The sequence below is a fragment of the Coturnix japonica genome, chromosome 6 (assembly GCF_054131305.1).
Source record: "Coturnix japonica strain WE chromosome 6, WE-NBRP24, whole genome shotgun sequence".
Taxonomy (NCBI): Eukaryota; Metazoa; Chordata; class Aves; order Galliformes; family Phasianidae; genus Coturnix; species Coturnix japonica.
The window spans coordinates 6,504,457-6,523,373 of record NC_140668.1 but is presented as its reverse complement, the minus strand read 5'-3'; the positions used below and the strand labels follow the sequence as shown (position 1 = coordinate 6,523,373).

General features: G+C 40.2%; 1 protein-coding gene across 3 annotated transcripts in view; it reads left to right on the top strand.

Moving 5' to 3' along the window:
- The window catches only part of LOC146760319 (receptor-type tyrosine-protein phosphatase T-like), a 243,240-nt gene that overhangs the window by 146,307 nt on the left and 78,016 nt on the right, over positions 1–18,917 (top strand). For 2 of the 3 annotated variants that reach the window (XM_085551484.1, XM_085551485.1), the window contains exon 7: positions 18,066–18,359. In XM_085551484.1, the coding sequence (XP_085407610.1) occupies positions 18,066–18,359 (294 nt within the window). Of the gene's footprint in view, positions 1–18,065; positions 18,876–18,917 lie in introns of those variants that run through there. The other variant, XM_085551482.1, reaches the window with a different exon arrangement.

Below are 18,917 nucleotides of genomic sequence, written 5' to 3'. Positions count from 1 at the left end.
TTGAACGAATGAAAGAAGCCCAGTTCTTTGCACCTCTGTGGTTCTGTATGGGTGCACTCAAGGTTTGCACCAGGTCTTTTTTGTTTGGAAAGGTGTCTTGTCAGATGAACAAATATCACCATATAATGGATGTGTAGGTGGTGATTATAGGATGAGAAACATCTAACTTGGGTGATAAAGTACGTGCCTCCAGCTGTGAAGTGACTGAGCAGGGAATATTTCAATGACTGAATCCTGAATGCTTTATGTTGGTAGGAACCATCTACTTCCTTGGGAAGAGGAGGAAGAAGAGTTCTTAGAGCCCCAAGAGTGAATCCCTGTTGTTTTTGTTAGCTTGGTATGACAAAAGGAATTCAGTGGTGTTTAATATAGGTGGGATTAATTATTTACTAAGGCTGGATCTATTTGGTTTTAATGTGGATGCGCTTATGTGGATTAACCAATAACTATAAAGACCGGGAAAGCAGGAATAGCACAAACCAGGTCTTCCTTGATGTACTTTTATTTTATTTTTAAGCTAAAGCACATCAAAAGATTTATGTCTGACAGAGTGAATTTTTGTGTGTTAGTGCACCATCCTGTCCTGTTGTTGGAAAAAGAAGAGACTGTAAATGTAAGTGTATTGCATATTCACTTTGCAATTCTTCTTAACTGTTCCCTGAGTGGCTTGTCGTTTGAGCAATCATAAATGATCCATGATCACATTTGCCACTGCTCCTTCCAACAAATGAAGCAATAGCAGTGTACCCTGTAAATCCCGCAATACAGATGATCTTAGAGTGGAGGTAATGAGAAGATATTTTTCCAAGTATGAACCGTATTGCTGCTTCTTTTTTTCTTTGGAGAGGGTCCAGAGGAGGGCCACAAAGATGATCAGGGGGCTGGAGCACCTCCCCTATGAGGACAGGCTGAGGGAGTTGGGCTTGTTCAGCCTGGAGAAGAGAAGGTTGCGGGGTGACCTCATTGCAGCCTTTCAGTACCTGAAGGGAACTTACTCCCAGGAGGGGAGTAAACTCTTCGAAAGGGCTGATAATAGCAGGACTAGGGGAAATGGTTTTAAGTTGAAGGAGGGAAGATTTAGGTTGGATGTTAGGGGTAAGTTCTTTACTAGAAGGGTGGTTAGGTCCTGGAACAGGCTGCCCAGTGAGGTTGTGGATGCCCCGTCCTTGGAGGTGTTCAAGACCAGGTTGGACGGGGCCCTGGGCAACCTGATCTAGTAAAGGCGTATGTTTGGTGGCCCTGCTAGGCAGGGGGGTTGGAACTACATGATCCTTGAGGTCCCTTCCAACCCGGGTAATTCTGTGTGATTCTGTGTGATTCTTTTTTTTAATCAGCATATACATCTGTATCTTGTCTAGCCGTGATTGTGTTCAACTGTTGAGTTCAAACATCACTTAATCAAGATTCTCAGTCCTTTATTGACATGACTTGTTAAGTTTGCTTTGAAATAGGCTTTGTATAGGAGAGTTGTGGTGTCTGTTTAAGTGCTTGGTTGAGTCACTGCATTTACCTTTTGTGTTAAATTACTCTATGGGTAGTTCTACTAATAATTTGTAGCAACATCCTGAAAGAAATACAAGGAACTCAGGTCTGCCAACTAATTCCTGCTCACATGCAGCTGCTAGGCATTTTTTCTTGTTTACATACAAGATAATAGTGCCTTAAGATTTATTTCATAACGGCTTCTGAGATGCATATGCTGTTATTATCTACATAAATTTCTTTCAGTGAGAGATCTCTTATACAAACAACTAATTTTAATGTCCAGGCACTTTCAACTGAGCAATGAAGAATGAAGTAATTCCTTTTAGCTGATATCACATTAGGACATCTTTCTTACTTTCTTAATTCCAGTGATTTGAAAACAAGATAGGCTGCCCAGAGGCAAATGAGCTGGTAGTGCTGCTGCTCTTCTACCTGAGCTCTATTGCAGGAGCTCATTGTCCTGCAGAGGTAATAGGTAGGTAGATTTTCATCGTTGTGTCTTTGGAGTATGGTTAATATGAATCATTAGGATCATCATAAATCTGTGCTGTGATTTCTGAAGAAAGGAATTGGGTGCAAGGCAGTGGTAAATTAACCTAGCCGAGTAATTAATTGTATCAGATGGAAATTTCAAATTCTCCACTTTCGTATACCTGTCCTCCTTTCATGTGGTTAACTGAGGTCTCCCGAAGGATTACACTGATTGAAGAGCCAGATAACTGCTGTTACCAGAAGTGTGAAGGAGGCATTGAACTCAATGAATCAAATAAATGAAGGGATTTGTAAGGCACAATTCAAGTAAAAAGCACTTCAAAGATACTTGAAAAGGCCACATGGGTCAAGTTAGCTAATTGTGGATCTTAACCTATGCGCTGCATTCTGGCCCAGATTTGTGCATACCTGTGGGGGTGGGCCATGGGAACAACGCGTGTGCTGCTTTCTTCATGGTCTGTTACGTTGCCTGCTGTCTTTATAAAATTAAAGCTTACTGAAAGCTTTTGCATACCATACACTGGTAAGGCTTGTCTTGTTGAGATTATTTTTCCCTTGTGTTAGCTAATATAAGATTTCTGTTTTTATTTTTATAACCTGAATGCTTTCAAGGAGCTGCAGGTCTTCTCTGTGTTTTTGCAAATTCCTTTTAGGAAGTACTGAGGTAGATCTGTCCAGTTACCCCTACAGCTCTCAAAATGCAGAGTGCTGGATTTCCTGGGGAAGGAGTTGCAATTTTCCATACTGGTGTGGCAGAATACGAGGCTGTCATGGCAGCTAATTAGATGGGAGAGGCAGTGCTGCTTTTTTCCCCTCATGCTCTTCCATGTTATGGTAATCTCTTATAAAGAAGCACCTTAAACTGTAGTGGTTAAATTTAATAACTGTCTGTAAAAGTCATTTAGCTGTAGAAATCCTTTGCTATGGAGCAGAGCTTATTTACAGCTTCCTGTGTGCTCGTTCCCTTTATAAAACAGTGGGCAATGTTCTGTTGTAAGTACACCTTTGTTTAGGAGAAGGTATGAAATATCAGGACTGTGATTTCCATGAGATAACAAGATTGTCTAAATATTAAGCAATGAATTGTGAGGACTAGAATCCAGAATTGGTACCACAGGCAGTTAAGAGTTGTAAGTGAAAATTGCGTTGGTTGTGTAATGGATTGGCAGCTAACACAGTACTTGAAATTCATTTGGCATTTACATGCACGGTAAATTCCAAACGAGCTCCTAAGAACCCTATAAAAAGAAAGAAGTGCATGTGTGGACTGCTAGTCCCTCCCTGTAATCCTCATAGTATCAGGTTATCATCTGTGCATCATCGGGAGTTTTTTAATGCATGTGCAGAGATGAGTTACATTCCCAGTTATAATACATTTCCAACACCATCAGAGGAAGTAGACTGTTGTTATCTTCTCATCTGATGCTTGCACTTTCCACATGAATTTATCTCAGTTTTTCTGCCCTGCTGCTTTTATGCAGTGAATATTGGTAGATCCCAAGAAAATACAGCCACGAATTTTATTACCGATGAAGTGATTGCCCAGCAGATCGCATTCACACTGGCAGCTTGTGACGGATGTATATATAATGGTCCTAAATCATTGCATGGATTCACTGCGTTCTGTGTTTTACTGGAATAAGTTTCAATAACAGTTATCCAAATAAATTAAAATGCCGCTGTCAAGATCACCAGCAGGAGCTGAAGGCATGGACAAAACATATTAAATATCCAATTCCTTCTGGAAAACCTGTGAAATAAATTTTGCTGAATCTGAAAGCGGCAGATTCATCTCCGCTGTTCGTTTTTCTTCTCTCACTTTTATTAATCAAGTCAACTTGTAATTGAGCTTATTCCAGAAGGTTGCTTACAGTTCTGGGTCTGGTTCTGTATCTGTTCCATCAGTCCTGGTTTACTTTTTTTTCTGAATTATAACTAATTTTCCTGGAAGTTATATACTATAATACTTTATCTAGGGTTTCCAATACCTACAAATGAACATAGCTTCTCAGAAACTCCAGATAGATTTGACTGCCACAGTTATTTCCTTTTATAAAATTATTGCCTAGTTCTTAGAATTGGGGTTTTATGTGATCTTAAAACTAAAAATCTACTGACAACTCTATTTTAGACTCTCGTATTTTATCTTAGTGCCCCAGAGATGCCAGTTCTGGATGTTGTCAGTGCGTGCCTAGTGGTTTGAGTAGCTCCCCATCCACTTCCTTTGTCTCCAGTCACTTCTTATCCAGTTGGCAATGGCTTATTTTGACTCCAAGCTGCTGGCTCTGCTTCTCCCTGTGCTTGCTGGGGAGCTGAGCCAGACCCTCAGGGGCCGGCTTCACTCCACTGCCTTGCTTGCAACCACTGTCTCCAAGTAGCATCCTTTCCACCCTTTCCTGTCAAACTCTCTTATAATCTCCTATTTCCCAGCACCCCAGGACTTACTCATTAATTCATGCTGGAGCAAAAAGTAAAGGAAGCTGTGCAATGGCTTCTTTTCTCTTGACCTCACTTTCAACACTTGGTCATCACAGTTTCTGACAACCAGCGGGGTGCTCAACATTTATCTGTACTCACATTCATAGATCTGTTGGTGTTGAAACATTTCTAGAAAGCATCAACTCTTTCTACGTAGCTGACAGTGGTTTTCGTATCTCTCCAGGCTCATTATAGCCACCTGTTCAACAGACTAAGTTCATCAAATCATTTTTAATCATGTTTGTTGGGCTGTGGAGCTGTGCCAGGGTCCTACTAAGCAACAAATGGGTTCAGAGCAGGCACAGCACAGATACTGCTAGAAAATAGTTCCCTCTGGTGCTTATCTTCTTACCAGCTTGCCTATGAAGGGTAAGAATTTATCAATATTTCAGATTACTCGGGGACAAAAGAGCAGGAACTTGGCTTATTTACCTCACAGTGGTAACTCCATTTATTTTGCATTTGTACCAGAGTAAACTAGGGAAGAATTAGGCACAGAGCCAAGTCATCTTTGTGTTTCTTAAATAATCAGCCAATTCTGCAAGGAGTTATGCTGATGATTATTTAACGAGTGAGAGGATCGGATGCTATTCGTTAAAGCCAAATATTATACCATAATCCATATCTTCCTGTTCTCAACCAGGAGATGTTTTTAGGGGTATGCTTTGAAAAGAACTCTGAGGAATGCAATCTAACCGGTGCTTACAAAGCAGTAGATTTTGCTGTGCAAGTACTTTGGGTAAGATTTGACCTGTAGTGTTTTACTCTAGCTCCTCTAGGGTGCATGATTATCTGCAGCAATTCACTTGTGATTAGACACTAGTCTAAGAAATAGAGGGTTTTCTATTGCACTGGAGGGAGATCTCATCAGGTATTACCCGCAGTTTGTTTGGACACTAGGTTTCTGCTTGTGCAGATAGAAAGTAGGAAACTGAACTTTTAACTCAGTATAATCAGGTCTTATCCATTCATATAATAACAGGACAGTTCTAAATGTTTTCTGTTGCTGCTCTTTGTTACAGTACCTGTGTTTCAGTGGCATAGTGCAATGCTGCTTCATGTTGAGAGGCATTAAGAATCTGAGAGTTTCAGCAGGTACATGGCAGGTATTACTGACAGTAATAAAAGTGAATTTTGACCCAGTGCCTCATAATTACATAATGAGAAAATTGCTGACTTTTTTAGCACAGATGTTCATGATTATGTAAATGACAGCTTATGGAGGACTTGTCTGCTTAAAGTTCTCCATTGATCTGCATCAGCAGGAGTTCCACACGTACAAAGTAATGGGCAAAAAGAAACCCCTTATGTACCCTAACTCAATTTTATGTACGTACCAAAGGCTGAAATAATCAACATATGGCCTTTGCTGTGTTGCTTCAATGTGAATGACAGCTTGAGAGTTCACAGCCTACCTTTCTAAATTCTGTGGCTTTTTTAATCAAACCTGTTTTTCCATCAGTGACTCAAATGGATCTAAATTAATGACTTCTCCACTGAGTTAAGAAGTACAGACCTTGTACAAAGTGATAAACGTCCCTTACTGAGGAAAACATATTTTTTTCCAGTCATCATTTTCATCTAAGCTAGGCATAACACTTTTTCATACTGAATAGTATGTTGGTCATTTTGCATTTTAGTTGCTGATTCTTCACATTCACAGGATGACACATTGTTCAGGCTGCTGCTAATTACGTATTAGCTATTAAGGTAATTGGCAGCTCTCAATTTAGCTGTTGTGATTACAAAGTACTTGGTAACAGGATGATGGTGCAAAAAGGTTCCAGCCAGTCTTCCTGCTGGGAGTCAGTGCTGCTCCTGTTCTCCTGTCTGTGTGTACAGGTATGAGCCTGGTGTAGAGTTTCATCTGTGCAGTGCTTATCACCATAACACAGATAGTATGGCAGTGCAAACGTGTGCAGGTGTGTAGTCATGTATACATGTGTAATCCACTCCTCTCTGTCAGCAGTGGTGTCAAATCACACTTTGGAATAATGCAGTGTTTAATCAGATCTTGTTTCGGCCAGAAGGCATGTGTGAACTGCTCTTTCTTGATGATTCTTGACCTGTTTGATGGCCATGCTTAGGGAGTGTTGCTATTAGAAGCTGACAGATTGTATATCAAAGCTTGTGTACCACAGCACATCATCTTGAAAGGATGAGTCGCTGTGACCTGAATCCTTTGAAGTGTTTTTGAGATTGTAGTTTTTGGTTGTTGTGGGTTTTTGTTTGTTTTCAAAGCTGTCTTTGCATGTCTTAACAGATTTTCCCTTCTGTTTTTAGACTTCGCTGAATGTTTGTCTGTAGGGAACTAAACTATTTGGGAAGCACTCAGCTCATTACATCAGTACATTCAGGTAGATTCTGAACCTACTCAGGATTGCCCAGGTTCAATTTGCATGGGTAGATGGAGTAATAATGTACTTTAAGCAGAAAACTCTGGACAGAAAATTGTCCTTCAGTGAACAAACTACTAATAATCTGATGAGTCTTATATGCAGATGGTTCTCAGACACCTGCAGATTCTGTTTAGGTAAGATTTGTAGCAAAGTGAATATTCCATCCATTAGTTCCTCCATAAATCATTTTAGTCTATCATTTTATATCATTGGAACACACACTTTTATAATGGAGATTTTATTTGGAGGAAGTTGATTTGAGGTCATGCAGGAAGTGTGTGAAACTTGATGCGACGTGAATGAGAAATAGCATCTTCTCAAGAAGGACAGGGTTCTGTTGCATAAGCTCAAGTACAAGATCTTGTCTGTGGAGGACACAAGTTGTCTTAATACTAATTTTGCATTGACTTCTAGATACAGTACACTACATCAAAACCTGCTTTAGCTCTTCTACAGTTACAGTCTGTATTCCAGGAGCCATGACCAAATAAGCTTCCAGGTTTGTCTGGTTATAGGAGATCTTGTTTCAAACTAACTCCCTCAGTGACAACAGGACAAGCAGTGAACATGTACTTACTGAAAGAGTTTATTAACTAATTACAGACATCCTTGGGAATACTGGGAGACTGCTTGACAAAAAGCCAAAGCACACCCAAACCAGTAAAATGGCAGCACCTTTTTTGGGATCTTGGATTTCTGCTGGTCTTCAAGTCTAAAGGAAATATCCTACCAGCCTTCGCTTAGTTGGACTATTAGATTTATTGATGTGGTCTGGCCTCTTGGTTAGGGAGCTGCACTCTGTGTTTGGGACATTTTCTCCATTGTGCTGCAGCTGAGGAAATTACCAGCTCTTACTTCTCATCCCCTGTAATTTCTCTGCGATTGGCTGCTCACTCAGTTGGTAGCTCTAAGAATAGTTGGGTAGAAATGTCATTCATTGTTCACCACTGTAGATTGCTGTCTTAGACCTTCAATCTCTTTTCTTTAATGGCTACAAAATAGATTCTTTCATACACAAAAGAGATTTTGAAATGCCTCTTTTATACTTTTTCAGGGGGAAGTTTATGATACAGGGTGAGACTTTTTAAATAAAATGGGGATTTATCAGGCCTGAAAATCCCGGTGTCAACAGGCGCAGTTTCCCAAGTGCAGTGCTCTATTAGAGCTGTACACCTATGATAGGTTTCAGTGTTCATGGGTCCCCATGCCACAAACCAAGCCCTTCTGCAAGAAATTCTTTGTTTTATTCACATGATTAACGTAAGTAGCAGATACATAGAAAACAAATTGAGTGCAGTTTGTATCATCTCTGAAATAACGGGGCTTTTAGGGCTGTACGGATATTGTCAGGCACTTTTTGGACTGTAACATTTCAGCAAGGAGAAGGTCTTGGTCTGAAGCCCCATTTAACTTACATTAAGATTACTTGGACTAGACAGTGAAAGTGGTTTTTTGAAGAATTCCTTATCTTGTTGGAGTGTATTTGGGGTTAATAGGACCGACTCTCAGGTATTCTGTTAGGTACATTCAGAAGTAGAAAGTTTGTTCTTCATGGAAATAAAAACAACAACACCACACATTGGAAATCATAAGTACTAATACAAATAACCAGTTTGGGGAGTATTTCTTGGTGTAATAGGCAGATTTCTTTCTTTCTGACTGGTATGAAGTATGTACAAGAGTCTGGCATATAAGCTAAGGGTGGAAAGAGATCCCTTTATGATCTGGATGTCAAAATGGAGCTTCATGGTGTGCTATTAGGACACACTTGGACTTTTTTACACTTTGCATGAGTATCTTTCACATACTTTTCAGAGGTGGCTGATGGTAAAGGGCAGTGGGATGTTTTAATTCCCCAATTTGCCTTAAACGAAATGAAAAAACCCTGCCTGAGGCTTTTCCTGCAAACCTAGCAGGTTGCTATGGATTAAACTACTTAATCAATCTGGACAAAATGTTCCATGCTGCTCATAGTAGTCAATACCACCAGTCACTTGCCATTTCAGCAGCTTAGAGACAGACAATCCTTCATTCTGCAGACAGAGATGTGCCAGAAAGCCAAAGTTGCTAAATAGCCTCTCTAGAAGAACCTATAAAATCTTGTTGTCTCCATCCTTTCCCATCATCATAAGCTAGTAGCATAGCAACTGATGAAGCTGCTTGAACTTGAGTTGACCTGAAATTACATGTTTCACGGTTTATGTGTTTACTACTACTACTGCCTTTCTACTTTTTTGTGCTTGTTGAATTTACATTTGCAGTCCCTGTGGGAGATTAGCAGCTTGTTCATGCAGAAAGCTGAAATAGATTTAATAACACATGATATATGAGCTTAAGTAGCGCCCAGAGTTAGAAGCATGAGATAGAGCTAAAGCTGGCCCTGACTACTGGCTGTTGAGAATTCCTTGTTTTTGAATGGGATGTGGATGCAGTTTTCAGTATCTTTGTACAGAGTAGTTGCAGCCATAAGAAAGGAGACTTCATCTGTCTTGGATATGAAAGTTACCTTGAACATTGTCTGAAATTGTCCATTTCTCTCCATTGACTATAGAGGGAACTTGAGATGATTAGTACAAGCTTGAATATATAGAAGCTACACATTAAATTTTAGAGTATTGCCATCAGTTCATGGATATGTAAGTTCTTAACACATAGGAGTGTGTTGTGTTGAGTCTCTCGTGAAAGATGTCCGTAACAAGAATGGTATTCCATAATAGTGTCATTCCATAAGCAACAAGGAGCATGATGCTGTTTCTCTTGTCATGATGTCACTGTGTAGCTATTCTGTGGTTGAGAAGATCACACAAACATTAAAAATGAGTTAAATGGCCATTACTCGCAACCCTGGGGAGCTTGATGCTCGCATAGATTAGCTGGAGACTGCCTGTGCACTCCTATCTGTGTAAAGAAAGGTTGCCTTCTAGCACTCTGAGAGCACAATACTTATGAGTGTGTCTTGCTACAGTAGTGGAGGTTTTTGATTCTTTTGATACAGTTGTGTCTCGTCAATACTGAGCCATTAGGGAGCCTTGGGAGAGTCTACAATCACCTTCTTTTTTCCCTCTTTTACACTACAAATGATGACTCAAAGAGAAGCATTCAGTTCTAATCTATGTGGGTTCTTGTAATAAGCTTTACAATTAGAGCAGTCTTCCATCTAATTCACTTAATTTACGCTGGGAAATGAGATACTGTTCAACTAATCCGATGCTATTTTCTTCTTTATTAGAGAATGAAAGCATCCTTGGAGGCTCTGGTGGGATTCAGATTAAGCTTCTGAGAGACAAACAGTATGAAAGGCTAATGAAATAGCATGCTATGGTAATTCCCAATCAGTATCCGTGCCCCACTCCTTTAACCTATAACAGAATTAGGAGAAGAGTTGGTAGGGGGTGATGGACTGTACCAACTCTTTCTGGTCTCAGGATAAGTTCATAAATCTCTGTTTAATAGGATGACACTGATAAACTTTAAGTAGGGTTTGTTCCACCTGTCTTATCTGGTGACTGCAGTGCTTTCAAAAAGGTTTCAAGAAGTTTTCTGAATTATCTTACCTCTTAACAAACTTCATTGCATTCCCCTCTTTAAACCCAGGCAGCTCTGTTGCTTAATTTAGAACAGACATATTCAAATCACTGAGGAGTATTTCCACTGCTTTTTAAGGGGGAAATGTATAGAGAGTGTGTTCCTCATTCTCATCAGGCTGCAAGTTCTTTAGAACAAAAGTACTACACCTACCCTGCTGTGAGATGTAAAGGATATAATTCCATACGTTTTGACTATTAGCTCTTTGGGAGTGTCAGAAGATGAGCATCTTGTCAAATATTGGTTATCTTGCTCCAATAGCTTCTTTTTTCTTTCTGTGATTACAGTTACTATCCCCAGAGATCTGCTCTGCTCTTGTTTTATTGCCATTGCGTTGAGTTTTTTGACCACTTTGTTTAGTTCTTTGACACCATTCTGGATCGCATATGTTTTCTCCCCTGCTTCTTCTACATATGGGCTTTGTTTTACTGCTTTTTATTCTCTGTATGATCTCCTGTACTTGTGCCTTTTCAGCTCTCACTTCTGTCCTTCTCAGCCAGATCGCTGTGATTGCCTTGCTGTCAACTTGCAATTCCATTTCTACACAAAACCTCCCACTTTCCACCTTTCCCACTGTAAATACCAACAACCTTTTGTTTCTTATGCTTTTGGAAACTAAAGCATTTCCTAGCTTAATCTGTCACATAGATCTGCACTGTATCTGCTCCTTCTGCTTCCCCATGACATTGATGCCAGTACTTTTGACCGAGTCTTCTACAACTTCAGTTTTTGGGAAGGAATTCCTGCCTCATGACGTGGTGGACATTGGCTAATATTTGTAGGTGACCTTTTTGTTGTAAGACAGGAGACAGTTGATCAAATCATGATGTTGTGTCCAGTCCCTTGCAGGCAGAGATATTAGCCGTGAAAGCAAAAGTGAGAAGCAGATGACATGCTATGACGTGTGGTCTGTATCATACCGTACTGAAGCTACTTACTGTGTGCTAGTAAATTCTGCATTGGAAGGAGTATCACATGGAAAGGACTGACATTAATTTGCTAATGCATTAAACAATATGGCAGCATCTAATTGCATCTCCCCAGTTACTACTCCAGTGTCCTGGATCTTTAGCTAAGTACCAGCCTGCCAAGTTCCCATTCTTTCTGTAAGTCTTTGATTGTTAAGCACATAAAAATCTTCTGATTGTTCCCAGGAATGGCTGCAGTGTTGATCTCAAGAGGGCCAACGAGACACCTGCACACCCGCTGGGCCTCTGCATGCAGTGCAGGAGTGCTTGTGAAGGATGAGAAGTGAAATGTTTGTAAGGGTGGTGATTGCAGGTTGGGACTGCTGTGTTGGGATACAAATGGGATAACGGGATACAAAACCAGCTTCTCGCAAGAAAGGCTTTTGCATCCTTAGGATGTATGAATCTTTGTTCTGTAGACTGTAGAAACCCGGCATTGTCTTCTCTCTCTTCCGTGGATTTTTGCTTTAATTAAATATTCAGAATTATTGATTTTAGAGCTGGTTCTGGGCACTTTTCTTTGAGAGTAGGCAGACTGGTGCAATTTACCCATGCAGGTGAATTAATGAATCACTTTATTAACGCCACTGGCACATTTCTTCCAACACAGTTGACATATGCCATTGCTGTCAGCCTATTGCATTACCGAGAGACTGATTTGAATGTCTCTCTTATAGACAAAAGAGCTATTAGTACCGTGTCTGTCAGTGCAGTGAAATGGTCTCATGCTAAATTTCGTCAAATCCTCATGCTGTTTCTTTGTGCAGTTAATGGAACTGGAAGTTCAGACAGTCACTGGAAAGCAAAATTCAATGGCTGCATTTATAACAGTAACGTGCTCTTAATAAGCAATATAAATACCATGATTCAGAGCTTAAAATGCTCATTACAGGGGTGTAAAAGTAGAAGGAGTCACACAGATGCTGTTCAGCCATTTACATGACTGGCTCGAAGCTGTCATTACAAACAAGGTGTGCAACACAGCTGTGCTAAGGTGACAGATTTATCTTCAAGGACAGAGGTACGAAAAATCCCAACAGTGGCACTTCAATGTGTTGCCACTTCATTTCTTAAAACAGCTGGGTTTGCATTCTTAAATGTAAATTTAATTATGTACATTCTCAGTAGCCACTGTTTGTGGCTGTTGTGCCAAAAAACACACAATTATGTTCTGTTCTGCAGTTTTTGTTTTATTAGAAGAAAAAGGGTTCTAAGAAGCTTGACATTTGCCTTCTGGCCTCATCTTTACCCGTTTCACCTGCTCAGTGAGGATGCCGTGAGAAAATTGTGATTACAGTTCCTATTAGTAGGGGAATAAGCAATATCAGGTTTGGAAACACAAATCCTGCTTGTCCAGCAAATAGCAGCTCCCCATCCCCAGCTCTTTAACCGCCAAAGAATGAAAAGCACTGTGTGTCTTTGAGCTTGTAGTTGGAGCCTGTGCTCTTGGCTGTGTGCATGTGGGTCTGGGCAGGCTGCAGCTGTCTTGCTGCTCTTTGGGATTTCTGGCTACAGACAGGACATGTACTACTGATGTTACAGGATATCAAGCACTGTGACAGGTATAGACTGGATGGCTCAGGCAGCCTTGTAACAATAGGGGTTCTTTTTTATCTTAAATCATCTCTTGGCCAACATGCAAATGCAGGGTTGATTTTTTTCTAATGCCTTTCTCTTATGAATTGTATCACAGTAGACAGTGAAAACAGTTCTGATGTTTCAGTATTCAATCGGCTATTGACATTTCTAAGCTGAGTTCTTGCATTTGGTGCATTTTTAAGTTCAGGTGGAGACTCTGGTCAGCTGGAGGTTTGTCCTGTGAAACTACTTGGGATGATACAGATACTGGGAGACTCTTTTAGGGAGCTTGGGAAGTCCTTACGTAGTACTATGTGCTGTAGAAAATCAACATGTAACTCTTCTGTTCTTATGTTTTGCTAGAAGTAGACTTGGAACTGGTTTTTGAGTGTGACAGACCTTTGGGCTGATCAGGTTGAGCTGTTGTGTTCCCATGTGTATGGCTGTCTATGGAAGCAGGGCAAGAAAAAGTATCCAGTATTAACTAACTCTCTGTAAAGCCATCAGCTACTTTCCCTTTTGTTTTACTCTCAGATCAGTCTCTTCTATCCCTGTTTAAAAAGCAGCAACATTCCATGGCTTCAGTTTTGCCAATTAATTTTCTTGAATCTTTTGTAATTGATGTAAGCTGTTCACATAATTCCCTTCTGTCATGAGATACTTGCATGAAGTCTCAAAACACCAAAAAGCAAAAAACAGCCATCTAATTGCAACAGCAACCCCAAAAAATAACATCAGCAGCGTGCCAATTTGGCATAGAACGTTTTTTACTTTATTATAGAAATCAGAAGCTCTGATTTAGAGCAAAGCAACAAACAAAAAAACCCCTCAACATTCTCCTGTTTTCACGTCTCAATTTGAGACAGCTTCTTTGGCAGTTCCTTTCTGGTGCCTGGGAGAACAATGGAGGTTTTCTCAAGGTCTCTTGGTAGAGTTTGCCCTTTTCCTCTGGACAGATCAGGGATGTCATGGTGATGGAACTTCAGCCTTCTTTCACAAGGATTGATATAGCAAGATCTCAGCTGTGCTCCTTTCCAGCTTCGTGCTCAGGTCTTTTTCTTAGTGAGGGGATTATTGCTTTCCATCTGGGATTGCAGTGGTTTAGAATAGGCAATAAGCAAGGGCTTGTTCAGGAATCGCCTCTCTTTTTTCTTAAAGATGATACAAACTTTCAGACAGAATTAATGCAAGTGACATTCACTGCAACATTTAAATAGCTCATTGGTTGTCCTAGTGGGTATTACCTCTTCTATGATTATCTCCATATGGAATATAATCAACAGTTTCTGTTTGTATTTAGTAATGGATAATAAAATTAATGGCTTTAGCTCTGTTCCAGTTAGGCTGAGTGTGTTTCTTGCAACTGTATTTTCAAACATTTTTTGCCATGTCTGCTTCCTCCTATGCTTCTGCCAAAAGGGAGTTTTTCCCTCAGTTCTATTTGGCTTTTGAACAGGCTGCTTAGTTTTCAGCAATCTCATCTTGCTTTTTCACACAGGGGTTTTAGATGTGAGAGGTAAGTTGGGCTGAAGTTGGCAAAAAAGAGTTCAGAAAAAGCACTCTGTGAAATAATGTACCTCTGGGTGCATTTCCGAGATGAAAGTCATTGCTGATTGGGGAGTATTTGTCACACTGCTGGGAGAACAACTACATGCCTTTTACTTGAATGATAGTCAATCTAGTACATTTTACAGTTGCTTACACATTGGTCATCTACTGATCTACTACTTAAAGGATTACCCAGCACCTCCTATGAAGATAACTGTAGTTTCTTTCAGTGCAGCAATCAAAATCTGTAACATTTCATGTTTTCATTGGGAGCTCCATTAAAAGCTCCAGAACTGTTTAGACCTCTACCAAGGACTGATGGACCAGCTGCTTCCTGCCACGTTTCTAACAGACTTGTTGATTTTTTCCAACATAACATTTTCTTACATCATCTTTATGGGAGAGAAAAAAAGTAGCGTGTTGAAGGTGTCTCCAGCAAATAATTTGTCTTCTATAATACCGTTTTCCTTCACGATTGATCTCAACGGACAGAGCTTAGCAGTCTTCTATTGACTTTCTCCATCTTTTGGTCCACTTTACAGTGTTTTACCACTGAACTATACAGATAACTGGAAAACTAAGTATAGAACATAAACTCTGTTCTCATTTCAAGCTTTTTCACCCATGCTGCATCCAGTGCTTTGTCACGGAGCACTCGGTTCATCCTCTTTTCTCTCCCTCATTTTGGAGCCTTTTGAGCTCAATTAAAGCAATTGCTTAGAATTGTCAGGTAGAGAAGTATTCCAGTAGAAGGGTAGAGATACCCAGAAGCGGTTGTCCAAGAGTAAAATGGGTGCTGTATGTGAAGTATTTCTCTTCTTATGGAGGGCAGAAGAGTACACCCTGAATTCCATCACTGACTGCATAATTGGAACTACTTTGTGTGCAGGGTAAAATCTATGCATGTTCAGTAACTATTTTGGGCTTGTACTATGTCTTTTCTTTTCTTGAACCCTCATTTTTGTGTCCATCCTGGGACTGGCATTCAGGCTAGATGCCGTCCCAGTTGCAGCAGCCCAGTTCCAGGTGTGCTCTTCCCTGCAGTGTCTGCAGGAAGAGGGATAAAGGCTGAAAGGGAGCAACATGGTGGACAAAGCTTGCTATATAAAATATGGGCTGGATGGATCAAATGATGCTTAAAATACTGCTGATTGCAATTACATGTGTACAGACCCAATCTGTTTCCCTGTTAATCGAGGTTGCAGAAAGGTTTTAATTACAAAAGGAAGCTGTTAGCATGAGGCTGGTCATCTGTAACTGACAAGTGGGTTTAGTTATAATGGCCAAAAAAAAGGTCCTGGTTTATGTTCTAGTTGTGCTAAATAGTGAATAACTAGTTAAGATCACTTGCAATAGTTTGGCAAAGAGTGATATTGAGAAGTAGCTTCCTGTCCAGTTGGTGCCAGTAGGAAAGAGCCCATTATGTGCAGTGAGGTGTTACTGAGTCTTGAAAAATTGCAATTACATCTGCTCATCTTTGCTCCTTCTGTTTGGAAAATGAGAACAACAGTTTCAACTCCTAATATTCCATTATTCTGCAACATCTCTTCCTCTAATGTTATTAGAGAGACAAAAATGAAGGGGTAGATGAAAATGGAAACCCTGTTTTGGCAGAGGTGGAGGGGAGGTGGTTTAGATCTGTCCTGAAGTAGGCAGGGAAGTAATGCTGGATGCCGTCTTAATTTAAATTGCTTTGGCAATATTAGTTTCTAAACTTGCTAGACAAGACTTTAATGTCTGGTTAGCAGGACAAACTGTTCTATTAATTAAACTCAGGCCCATAAATCTGTTCTAACTGGCAATCAAATCCCAGAGTAACCTGGATCATGCTGTTGTTGAAGCATCACCAGCCCAGGAGAATGATGCTTAATATTTCATTTGTCTTGTGCTCAGCTGTAATGTGACTTTGCAAGATGTCATTTTTTGCACTGGGAATAAAAATCAGTGAGTCCATCTTTTAATGCTCTTGCACCAAGAAAAAAGCAATAAACAATTTAAGATTTATAATGATGTGATTTTTAATGATAATGTATCAACATGCATTTCTTGAAAACTAATTATTTTATTTTTAGAGAAATAACTTTACTGCATAGCTGATTGTGATTAGATAGCCAGAGGAGGTGAATTAGGTAACGTTTTAGTTGGTACTTTTGTATTTACGCTGGTTTCTGTATATTTGTTTCTCTTCACTCAGCAGATGTTAACCTGCAAAACTTCTCCAGAGGGGAAAGTGCTCTGGTCCTCCATCCCGTGTTGCTCCATCTCCTTTCTTCCCCATTCCCGTGGTTCTGCCCTCTTGCTGTTTTCTGTGCTCAGTGAGGAATCAGCTGTGGGAGTTGCAGAGTAATTCCCATAGGGCTCTAAAATTAATGTCGTGATGTAACATTCATAGGTTTCTTTTTTTCTCAGAGAGAAATGTCCTTTTCGTTGCCTTGTTTTCACAAGAGAATAGGTTTTGTGTCCTCTGGGCTGAAGGCAAACTGCATTAGAGTGTGGCAGAGCAAAAGCTAAATGAAATTAATGAAATTGCTCATAATCTTGCACAGTTCAGCTCGGGTTTTCAAAACCACAAAGCATATGCTATTCATGTGGCTTCCAATACCCAGGTGTTATTTCCAACAGAGGGGGATGATCAGGCAGGCAGGGCTCAGGAGACCATCAGTGGCTTTTGTCACAGGGTGATGCTGAGATATCAGTGCTTGTCTTTGCTTTTCTATCACAGAGGTTATATTCAGTGGCTGAGTTCCTCGTGATGCTTCTCAGACATCTGGGCACTCTTCCAAGTCTCACACAGACTTTATTTGGGTACTTCTGCTCATGAAATTAAGCAAGTTCACAGTCAATCCTTGGTGCCTTTGTTTTTTTTAGCTCTGAGCTATCAAAGCTCTCAGTCAGTTTTAGTGGTGCCTGGAGTGCAGGACCACTGAAAGATCCCCAGTGTTTGTAACTGCAGTACCTTCTCAGACAAATAGCCAGTGCTTTCACTGCAAATCTGTCCTATTTTTCATGTATGTTTGCCTCTATAAAACTTCAGAATGAACAAGTGATTTGAGTTTTCTGCTCTTTGCTAGTTGTGTCATTTTAAGCACTACACAGGTGTGCTCAATCTGTGTTATTTAAGATTTCTTTTCCTCCTCCTATGTTCTATTGACTGCCAGTATGTGTATGCGTAAAGGAGGAAATAAGTACAAACCTTCTGTTCTTTTAAATGTATGACTGTTGTGCTTTATATTTTCAGCAGAAGTTGCTTTGTAAGCACTGTATTTTTTGAAGTGGTGTTTCTGCATTGGTAATGCTACCAGTTGCATTAATACAGCAGTGCAAGGGGCAATAACTTCAAAACAAATATAGTGCCTTTTTATTGTTTTATTTCTGTAAAGCAATAAATACTTTCATAAAAAGAATATTCCAAATGAAAGATTTGGTAAATAACAGGAAAAATTCAATAACTAACAATGGACTGGGGGCAGACTTGCTTTACAGGTACATAGTGGAAGGCCTCAGGCCTCTCATGATTTCTTTTTGTCTACAGAACCCCCAACTCCTATTGCTCCTCCTGAGCTGCTGGCTGTCGGAGCCACCTACCTGTGGATCAAACCCAACGCCAACTCCATCATCGGAGACGGGCCCATCATACTGAAAGAGGTGGAGTATCGGACGACCACTGGGAACTGGGCAGAAACCCACATTGTGGACTCTCCCAATTACAAACTGTGGCATCTGGATCCAGATGTGGAGTATGAGATCAGAGTGCTGCTGACTCGCCCTGGAGAAGGAGGCACGGGACCACCTGGACCACCACTCACAACAAGGACAAAATGTGCAGGTAGTGTTTCTGCTGCTTTCCAGTACTGCATGGATGTTTTGGTTTGCTTACTGATGCATTAACAGACAGGACTTTACCTGTCCTTCTTGTAGATGTGCTTCTTTGGAGATCTGAATGAACTTTATGGATTTTGATATGCTGTAGGTATATTTTGACTTTTTATCCATGGACAAGTGTTTGAGAGTGTTGTTTTTATTCATGCAGTGTGTTTGCTTGCAAGACTTTCTTCCACAGGGTATGTCTGCTTTCTGTTAAAACGGACAAGCAAACGAGAGCTTTTCAACTGATTCTCCAGTAGGCAAATAGATCTTAGGACTTGACTATTATCACATTTTCACCCTGCAAGTTTATAGCAAAATATGTGTTCTTCTTAAGTAGAAGCAGTTCAGTGTTGGCTATTCTGTGCAACAGGGATAAGCGGTAAGCATTGAATTGTTAGAATATATTTCTGTATTCTATTTGATTGTGCTGATTGTTCCTCTACCTTCTGACAAAGAAACCTATTTGAACACTGCACAGTGTCTTCCTTTTTGCTTTTCATATTGGAACAGATCAGTT